We start from the raw sequence: 10,829 nt of genomic DNA on the forward strand, positions 1-10,829 counted from the left end.
TACGTTGTTGGTATAGTATAAAATTTTTGTTCTATATTTACACATTTACCTCGATTCAATATTTCTATTTTATTGTAGAAAAATATATGAAAATTTTAATTAAATAATAAAATAATATAAATAATAGATATGTTAATTGGTTTAATAATCATAAATATATTTATTTACTGATTTAAAATTATTTTTAAATTAATTTTATAATTTCTATAAAAATATTTATAGAAATCTAAATTTTATGAATATTTTCATCCAAATTTTTCTAAAATTATTTTTGTTGATGTCAAGTTGTCAACATTTTAAACTTTGCCCGACTGCACCTCAATTTTCCTCGTAATTTATTATCAAATTCCATCACAGTTGAGAAGGAACGGAAAGAAATCATAAAAACTTGTCCAACGACTTCATCTCCTTCCTTGACCGCCAAGAAACCCCAACGTGCAACCTCCATTGTTAACCGTGAAGATCCTTAGAATTCCATATTCCAGTACCCAATAGCGTTAGATCCAATCCTCCATAATCCCTTTTTAGAGAACAAAAAAGAAATTTATTCTCTCTCAAACCCACTCACCATTTTTAGAGGTCGGTTGCTTTTCGAGTTCAGTCTGTTCTCTTTGATCCCGATTAGCCCTTTTTGAACTTCCCCTCAAAAACCCCTTCTTGGGTTGTCTTTTGATTTTCCAGTTTTACCTTCGAAGCGGGTCCTTCCCAGTTCTTCCATGGCGTCGCAGGCTGATTACATTGAGAAAATGCAGCTTCGTCAGAATTACAGAAATTTCTGGCATACTGATCTCACGGGCACCATTGCTGCCCATCCACCTTGTATGTGTTTGTGTTTCTAATTTTTTGTTTGATTGCTTAGATTTTTGCGATGAATCGATTGAGAGATAAGAATGTTGAAAAGTTTGGGTTTGTAGTTGATTCTTCAGTTGGGTTTTCTTTCTCTGTTTTGTTGATGAGGTAGGCCAAAAGTTATCTAAATCGAATCATCGTTAATTTTGGGTAAAATGAGATTTTAGCTTTCTATGGCTCTGTTCCTTTCCATATGATTAAAAATGGCGGCTGATGGTTCATTTGCTAAGAGGGTATTCTTTGTTTGAGGGGTTTCTAATTAGAATACTCATTTGTTTGACTCGTTATACACAATGTTATAGCAATTCCAAGGATATATCGTAAAATCTAGATAAAAATACTGAAAGACAGAACACTTAAGCTGAGACTCCCTCTCAATAAGAATTTCTATCTTTCCACCTTCAAATAATGACAACTATGATCTAGAGAACCACTCAAGATTGATAATAGTAAAAGCTTCACAATCACATGGACTGACATAACAGAAATCAGCTTCACAATGACATGGATTGATACAATGGAAATCTTCTTCCCAAACACCAACAATATAAACGGATGAATACTTTTTTTTCAAAAGCGGCAATTCTAAAAAGGTACAACATCCACTTAAATATGCACAACAGAAGAGGAGAACCAAACCCAAACCATAATCTGAGACCCCAGAAAAGGAAACAAATCCTTGAGAAAAATCATCTGGAATTTTTTAGATTAGAAAAATCTATTCTATCTGGAACAACATTTGTAGAGACATCCTAAAGAACAATCCAAGAGACAAGATGATAAACATCTTAGGAGACAACTGCAACAACATTCTTAAAAAATTTTGCCAACACCAAATCTCTAACATCTTGATTGTGCTGAAATGCATGTTGGTTTTATTTCTGTTTTACAATATTAAATTTCAGCATTAGACAAGGTGTTCACCTTTTCTTATATTTTTTTGTTTGGGCCCAAACATTAACGTTATTTTTATTCTCCTGTTTTGCAGATTGTTGCTTTTCTATATTCTGGTAAGGTGTTTGTTCTCTAATGAGTTCTCTGTCATAGTTTTGATTTTAGTAATTGAAAAGCTTTGTTAAGTTTGTGGATGTGTGTGTTCTTAATTCTATAATGCAATGAAATATTCTTCTACTTGCCTGTTTGATAAACAAAATTGAGAGGCCGTCTAATTGTTCTTTGCTTTTAACATTCACGGCTTCAGAAGAATGTAAATATGTGTTAGCTTTATATATAGTGTTTAAAATGGTATTGGTTTTTCTTGCTTTTGAGTTTTGTAGAGTACTTTGATATGGCTTTTCTTATAATTTTTCTTTATTTTGTGAAAAGTGGCCCATGTGTTTCTTACCTTCTGCGCAAACGAGCTCTTTACGATGATATGTCGAGGTATTTTTGACAAATGTTTGTAATTTTACCAGAAGCTAAAGTTTGTACCATGGCTGATCCTTTTGATTAATATATCATAGATACACTTGCTGTGGTGGCTACATGCCTTGCAGTGGCAAGTGTGGAGAAAGTCAGTGCCCTGAAGCTTGTCTTTGTACCGAGGTACGGTTGTCGATCAAGAACCATCATCTCCGTTGTGCCTCTAGTTATCTTCTATGTGATCCAGTTTGAAGAATTGTGTGTTTTGGTTTTGTACTCTATTTAGGTTTTCTGTTGCTTTGCTAATTCAGTTGCATCGACGCGTTTCATGTTGCAAGACGAGTTCAATATACAGACAACTGAGTGTGATAACTGCATCATCGTATCGTCTTCTCTCTTGATCCATTTATTTGTTAAGTTGCTCATCCCTCGCTCTTTTCTCCCCTTAAAAAGTTTGCCTTACTTTGCAGGGTTTTATGTTGTGCCTCTCACAACTGGCTTGCATATGCTCCATAATTGCTTGCTTGCTTGGAAGCGAAGAACTTCAAGAGGCCTCAGATATGGTGTCCTGTTTATCTAATCTTGTATACTGCACGTAAGGGGATTGTAGTTCGATCTTCTTAATTCATAATGACATGACATGAAAGTTTTTTGATAATTTGAATTATCTTCTTATTTACGTATTTGCTTCATTTGTCATGCAGTGTCTGTGCGTGTATGCAGGTACGTCCGAACTTTAAAAAGCTTAAAAAGTTAATGACATCCTATGTTTTGTATACACAGATTTCCTTATCTTGCGCATTTATGGACGTTTTAAAGTCTGTTTGGATTGACTTTCTAAGTGTTTAAATAAATGTTTCTAAGTGCAAAAAAAAATTATTTATATACACTTAGAAAATCAATCCAAACGGACCTTTAATCTCGTGAGATGCATAAACTTAGGTTACGTTTATTTAGACTATGAAAATTACCTTTTTATACGTCATATCAACTTTTCTAATCGCAAACGCACGTACAAAAGATACATTACACAAACAAAAAGATTTCAACGTCATATGTCCTTCACTATTTAAATACAAATTACACAAACTTGGATTTCCAAAACTGTGAATCAAACCTCCCTTCAAGAGGTTGCTCATAACACTATACTTCAAATATATATCATGATGAAGAGTTAAAAATTTATACTTATGTCTGGTATATAAACGTGCTTACCCTAGGCTATTGGTTTGTTAATCACATGAAAAACCACATAAACTTAAGTTTATGAAATTTGCCTTTTGTATAGCATATTACAAGTTGGAATTCATAAACCAAACCGAACACTTCTCCTTTCTTGAAACATATCATTGTTCTAATGATTTTCTTGTACATATATGTGTGTTACTTTGTTATACTTGAATTCTCTGTAGTAGCATGTATGATATCTTGCATTTAAACTTGTAATCAGTATTCTCTACTTTTCTGATGGTGTTAATATGGAGTCTGCAGACACAACACAAGCTTGAGTTGGATAAAAGAGATGGTAAGTTTGGACCCCAACTTGTCATGGCTGTGCCTCCCACACAGCAGATGTCTCGGATCAATCAGCCGATTCCTGCTCCAGTTGGATATCCTCCTCCTCCTCCGGTATATGGACAACCGTTCGGACGCCCGCCCGCTGCTGTTGTTCAAGGCTACCCACCGCCACCCCCTCATCCGGCTCAAGGGTACCCAGCCCCTCCTCAATTTCAAGACTATCCACCACCGGGTTATCCTCCGCAACCACCTCCGGGTCAATACAGGTGATTTGTTCCATATTGTTTTCCATATGTGAACTAAGATTTGCAAATTCAATGTGTGAACTGTGGTAGCTGTTGCCTAAATGTCTCTCCCAACAGTAATGGAACTCTACATGTGGTTTGCTCCTATATATGTTTCATTGCTGAAACTTGTATCTTGATCTTTTATGTATATTAGTCCTTTCTTGATGTTCAAGTCTTTAAAATATTAAATTTATATTATATTAAATCTCTTTAAACGAAATCTACTCGAACTGAATTGATTGTTATTTAAAGCATTTATTTGCTTTCCTATGTTATCAAACAAGTCTTACAACATTGTTTGTTAAATTTTTTACTCTTTTCTTCAAAAAAAAAAAAAAAAAAAAAAAAAAAAAAAAATTGAAAACTAGCTAATGTACAAATCGAACTTCAAATGGACTAAGTGAATGCTTTCTTTTTTCCCATGAGTTATCATAATAGTTCGGAAAAAGGATATTGGCCACTATTGAAAAGGTCTTATAACTTGATTTTAAATTCGGTTTATTTTCAGCTATACATAGGTTTTTGGGTTCAAAATTATAGATCTCTTTCGCCATTAAAGTATATTTCTATACGTGATACATCTATTATACGGTAAATATATATAAATGAACTCGATCATTGTGTAAGACTCTTCGATTCCCTGCACAGAAAGTCATCTAACAACATAGAATAAAGAAGAAGAGAATGAGAATATTAGGGCAGAGTAATGGTCGTTTCTTTATTTATATAATTCCTCTTCAAGACTCAACATAAACACATGAAACTCCTCTACAATTCCTTCCCAAAATACACCAGCACTCCCCCCAGACTCACGAGGCTAACAACCTAAAAAGGAAAATTCCACTCCCAGTACCTTTGAGAGAGCCGAGCATTTCTCTCCAACCAAAAAGTTTGCTCAACTTTCACCACATTCTTCTCTACTCATCTCCCGTACCATTGTTGTCCTTTATAACCGCCTGGTGGTTCCCTACTCGACACTCCCTTCCTTTGCTCCCATAAATGAATGTTCAATTCCCTTTTTACCCCTTCGTTAGTAGGTATAAATAATTTGTGGTCTTACACATTGAAACAACTTAAAATGGTAAGCAAATTTGTACAAAACTGTTTATAAAAGAAAAGAAGTGTGATAATGATTTCCATTATTCTCGAAGGCAAGCCATAAGTTGTTTGACGATGATTTATTTATGATTTACTTCTCATTTTCCTTGTTTTAAGTTTCTTATTCCATTTTGATTCTTTGAATTTTAAATTATCTATTTTACCTTTAAATTTTTATAAGTAATTATTTTTGTATAATGTGACTTTGAATGTGTATACTTGGTGACAAAAAGAATAGTAAGAATAGTTATGTTTAAAAGTTTATGAACCAAAATTAAATATTTTGATAATATGCTATCAAATTAGTTATTTTTATAGAAAAAAAAATTCGAGGACAAATAGATATTCAAAGTTGAGTGAAAATAATCAAGATAGGCTTCCCAAAAATAAATAAATAATCAAGATAGGCATGTTTTAGAATTATATAATATAATAATAATATACTATAATAATATGATTGAAATAGATATTGGAAAGTGTATTTAAATCACAAAGTTGACTACATAAATTATATTAAGCAGGGGATATTAGTAGACAGAATCAAAATAATTATTTTAAAAAGTTTTTTTTTTTAACTAAAATAGACCTTTTGAAAATGTGGGACAGAAATCATTAATAATTTAAAGCTCAAAGAGAAACATAAATTAAGAATCGATGACCAAGATGGGAAAGTTCAAGATGAAGTTGATATTTAAAATTTTATTTATCTCCTAAATCATACTTTTATTTCAAAATTATAAAAAGAAAATATATCATACCAAAAATATATTGTTAGAGATTAAAAATAGATATTTATGACTTGTTTAAAATGACTTTTAAGTGCTTAAAAATATTCTTCACTAAAATTTATGTAAAGAACGATAATAGAGATGGATGGACTGGTAGAGATAAGTTAGGAAAACATAAGATTTCATGATGCGTCAAAAAAAAAAACACACCATTCAGAGTAAGCATAGTTAACGTAAAAATGTCGCTTAAAAAAATAATTAATATCTAATAAAAGTATAAATATTTTGGAAGATTTCATCAAATAGTATTGACCAAATTAAAACCAACATAGGTGATAAGGACTAAAATACTAATTAAACCTATGAATTTAAAAATATAGTAACAATAGAAAATAGTGTTAAAAGAATGTATATCAATAATAATGTAATTTGACCATATTATTATTATATAATGTTTTTTGCGTTAAATTATAATGTAATGTAATGTTAGTATAAAACGGTATCTTTAAAATAATTGTGAAGGAACCATGAAGTAGCATTTTTTTTTAATTATTATTTTTTGGTATTAAGTTGCCTTTTCTTTAGTAAAAAAATAAATCTAATATACTTATTTGGTTACCAGAATTAGATTTTAAAGTTTTTTTTTATTATGTTTGACTATATGAAAGAGATATTGTTGATTTTCTAGAAGAAATGCTGATTTTTTTCCATTAGTCAAGTCAAAAAAAAATGAGGGATTTTTTTTTTTTGGTACATAGTTTCTAGATCTTCAACATTTATTATTTTTATTTATTATTAAAAAGAAAGAAAAGAAATATGGTTAAATTTCTTTTAATTGGTTGAAAATTGAAGCCATTTCTTTGAAAGTAAAATAAAATTGAGACCCCATTCAAAGGTTTAGTGAAAGTCAATGGTCAAAGCAAAGAGAGAAACATAGTTGATTTATTTTCATTAGTCAATGTTTATAACAAAGAGTAAACATTTTTTTAGTACAAAGAGTAGAAAATGTTGGTTCTACTATCTTGAATGTTTTGAATTGCTCCAACATTAATTTTTTAAAAAATAAAAAATGTCGAATATCAATTTATATCCCTGAATTTTGAGTGGTGTATCAATTTAAACCCTAAATTAATAATTGTATCAATTTAAACTTTAAACTTTAGGGATTTTGAACTTTTGTAAGTGTATTAATTTAAACCCGGACTTTTATAATTGTATCAACTTAAACCCTCAATTATATTTAATTTGGATACACTTATGAATATTCAGGGTTTAAATTGATATGTATGAAAGTTCAGTAAAATAATATACTTATGAAAGTTTAAGGTTTAAATTGATATAATTATTAATTTGAGATTTAAATTGATACCAATCTCAAAGTTCAGGGTTTAAATTGATACAAATCTTAGTTTAAGATTTAAATTGAAACAATTTCTAAAATTTAATGATATAAATTGATATTTATCTTAAAAAAAGACCATTTAAATTATTTCCTATCATAAAAGAATAGTGATTGAAAAATTAGGAAAAATCATACTCATGATTATCTAGAATGACTATACAATGTCAACAACAATCAAAATCAAGATAAATGGTCTAAGCATAAAAGAAAACCATAATCTACTTGTTTCACAGTATCTTTAAAATTCATCTGACAAGAATTTTCTAATATCTTTCAAACATGAGAGATTTTTATATTTGGAGATGAATAGTAAAAATATAGCATGAATAATCAATAAATTAACATCAATTAGTGATCACGATTATTAATTTTAGGACAAATCGTAAATACCACCCCTAAAGTATGGTAGTGGTTGCATTTATACCCTTAAATTTTTAATTTTAAAAATTGTGCATTTAAATTTATATAAGTATTAAAATTTGGTCAAACTGGACATTGAAATTTTCATAATTTTATTAATCTTAACATTTGTATATGTTTGAGGATTCAATTTTTATCATTTGTAGGTCCAATTTCAATAATTATTATAAACTTGGATCCAATTTTAACACTTGTAGAAGTTTAGGGGTCCAACCTTTACAATAAAAAAGTTTGATGATATAATTGTAACTACCACTATACTTAAAAGATGGTTTTTGTAATTTGTCCTTAAATTTAACTCTTTACTAAGTCTAAAAATATTATTTAGACTTAATAAATTTCAACTAATATATTTGTAATTAATATTTTATGTTATCGTAATTATTTAATGTAAAATTTTATTATTAATTATTAACATTCTAATTAAATTGTACCTGTTTAAATATTTATCAACTAAATTAAGTAGTTTCATACAAAAAAATTCAATATTGTTATTAAATCATTAATTAAGATAACATTATATTGAATAGTGTTAAATTTAATTTGATTATTTTAATTATTATTCTATATTTAATTGAGTAATTATTTCAGTTTGATTTTTATATATAAAATTGGTAAATCCAACACATATATTTAATTTCCTGACATTAATTATCTTATATATCCAAATACATATAAGATCCATTCCAAATATTTAATATCTATACCATAAAATAATATTTATGATCCAAACAAGCGATAAGAATACTAAATGTATTTTATATATAAAAATCAAACTGAAATAATCAAACTGAAATAAAATAACATTTATATAAATGTAATTTTTATTATCGTTGATTTACCATGGTGGGTTACAATGTTCTTATTATCAATTATTAATATATTTAATGCTTAAAAAATTTTAAAAAAAAAACAAAAAAAAAAAACCCTTCCCTTTAATTTGATTAGATGTTAAATCAAATCTTAATAAAAATCAACTTTTATAACGTAAAAATGAATATAGCCAATATGGTATTTTGAATTTAATAAATTGTTTAATCTTTATATCTTAAATTACCTAAGCATAATCCTATTAATGGGGTTTATGTCATAAACTCGTGGTTTGTATTTTATAAACAACTTTACTAAATAAAATAAAATGTTATTTTATTTCACTACAAGAAATCGAACTTCTCTCGATGACACAATTCGTCGAGAAAGGGTAGAAAATGCACCGGGAGACCCTCTCCCGATGAATAATGGATCGTCAGGAGTTTGGTAAAAAAAAAATCCGTCGGGAGAGGAACTCCCGACGCATGGAACAACCATTGGGAGTAGAGGATCTCCCGACGCACTTTAAGAAGGTGTCGGGAGTTAGTCGAGGAACTCCCGACGCATTCGGGAGTTCCTCGACTTACTCTTGACACCTTATTCTATGCGTCGGGAGTTCTTGAACTCCAGATAGTTTGTTTCATGCGTCGAGAGTTCTCGAATTTTTTGCGGTTTGTTTTATGCATCGGGATTTACAGGAACTCCCGATGCAGTAATATATGTGTGGGGAGTTCCTTCATTAGTTGAAAATTGTCTTTCAAATATTTGTAATTTATAATTTGTAATTTTTTAAAATTTGATCTGAATAACCTGTAAAATATAATTAACCAACTAAACAGATTCACATAATAAATAAAACAACAAAAATGAAGTCCATACTGTAACAAATAAATCAAAATTTACAATATCCTAAAATAAAACAAAGTTGATACTAAATAAAAGAAATTTGTTTTCACAAATACATAGAAGAAATAAAATGAAAACAACGTCTAGAACACATCTGGAGCACAACATCTTGAACAATCGCCCAACCTCATCTTCGAACAGTATTCTACAATAAAACAAAAACATTCAAATGTCATCATCTTTAAACATCCACAACACGTTGAAACTTCATAAACAAAACATCCACAAATACATTAGAACTTCATAAACACACGAGAACTCCAAGTTCAACGACAAAACGAGTATAATCAAACTCTACCTATTCCCCACGACAGACATGAAACCTCCCGAACATCAAAAAACACACAAAAACACACAAATTTCATAAACCAGAACAAACACACATAAAACTCAAACTTTGTCCCCAAAATGGTTTAAACCAATCTTAACCCACCCCCACAACACATTAGAACTTCATAAACATTCATAAACACACAAGAACTCCAAGTTCAACGACAAAACGAGTATAATCAAACTCTACCCACCCCCCATGACAAACATGAAACCTCCCCAACATAAAAAAAACACACAAATTTCATAAACAAAAACGAACACACATAAAACTCAAACTTTGTCCCTAAAATGGTTTAAACCAATTTTAGCCCCCCCCCCCCCACAACACATTAGAATTTCATAAACATTCATAAACACACAAGAACTCCAAGTTCAACGACAAAACAAGTATAATCAAACTCTACCCAACCCCCTAAGACAAACATGAACCCTCCCAAACATCAAAAAACACATAAAAATCCAATTGTTTAGCTACCATGATGGCAGACAGCCAACAATTCTTTATCATAAAGCTACTTAAGACATAACTACTTTGCTACTATAGCTGCAGGATAGCAACATATTAGACAACTAAATAATGTAGTAATCATACCTAATTCGATAGGTCTCCTCTCTATGATCATATTATGTCTTCAATCATTTTCTAAATTTCTTCCATTTATCTTGCATGATCCTCTTTCATTTATTTCTGAACATCTTCAAGTTCCTTAATCCTCAACTGAGACTGTTCGAAATTGGCTCTCAATTCCTCCATTCCCCTCTCTGTTCCTTGAGTAGATGACGAACTCAATGAGATGCTACCCCTTCTTCACTTAGGTTTAGGGTCCCAACCTAGGTCTTTTGAATATCCGGGTCATCTACCCAAAAACCATCTCACAGATTTCATCCCCCTTAGTGGTTGGATTGTAATTCCAACATTTGATTCTAGACATATTAGTTAAATGTGTAAGTACGAGCGACTGAAGTTAGAAATGAAAAACAACACGATAGTAAATTAAACAATGTTACATGTGCATTTTCAACTACCTCGTTCACGAACTTTCCACCTTTAAAGTGTGTTTTCCTAAATAGGTCAACACGTCCTATTTCTCGACCTTCTTTTGCCTGCAACTCTAC

General features: G+C 30.3%; 1 protein-coding gene across 3 annotated transcripts; it reads left to right on the top strand.

Moving 5' to 3' along the window:
• The first annotated feature begins 321 nt into the window (after positions 1 to 321).
• On the top strand, positions 322 to 4,200 carry LOC120067891. 3 transcript variants are annotated; one of them, XM_039019503.1, is made up of 9 exons: positions 327 to 579; positions 682 to 819; positions 1,838 to 1,859; positions 2,176 to 2,232; positions 2,313 to 2,394; positions 2,498 to 2,593; positions 2,682 to 2,806; positions 2,916 to 2,934; positions 3,703 to 4,200. In XM_039019503.1, exons 2-9 carry the CDS (start codon positions 717 to 719, stop codon positions 3,997 to 3,999), a joined length of 801 nt encoding a protein of 266 aa, XP_038875431.1. In that variant the 5' UTR covers positions 327 to 579; positions 682 to 716; the 3' UTR covers positions 4,000 to 4,200. The 3 variants fall into 3 exon arrangements, with proteins under 3 accessions (XP_038875432.1, XP_038875431.1, XP_038875430.1); XM_039019502.1 differs by having other exon boundaries at positions 328 to 819; positions 3,703 to 4,199; XM_039019504.1 differs by lacking the exons at positions 2,916 to 2,934; positions 3,703 to 4,200 and having other exon boundaries at positions 322 to 819; positions 2,682 to 2,810.
• Positions 4,201 to 10,829: the final 6,629 nt, after the last annotated feature.

Source organism: Benincasa hispida, chromosome 12 (assembly GCF_009727055.1).
Source record: "Benincasa hispida cultivar B227 chromosome 12, ASM972705v1, whole genome shotgun sequence".
Classification (NCBI taxonomy): domain Eukaryota; kingdom Viridiplantae; phylum Streptophyta; class Magnoliopsida; order Cucurbitales; family Cucurbitaceae; genus Benincasa; species Benincasa hispida.

Bases quoted from the DNA above. Each gene is read 5' to 3' on its own strand.
- LOC120067891 (XM_039019503.1), top strand. From the start codon at position 717: ATGGCGTCGCAGGCTGATTACATTGAGAAAATGCAGCTTCGTCAGAAT. The intron at 820-1,837 runs GTATGTGTTTGT...CCTGTTTTGCAG, and splicing joins CATTGCTGCCCATCCACCTT to ATTGTTGCTTTTCTATATTC. The intron at 1,860-2,175 runs GTAAGGTGTTTG...TTTTGTGAAAAG, and splicing joins TGTTGCTTTTCTATATTCTG to TGGCCCATGTGTTTCTTACC.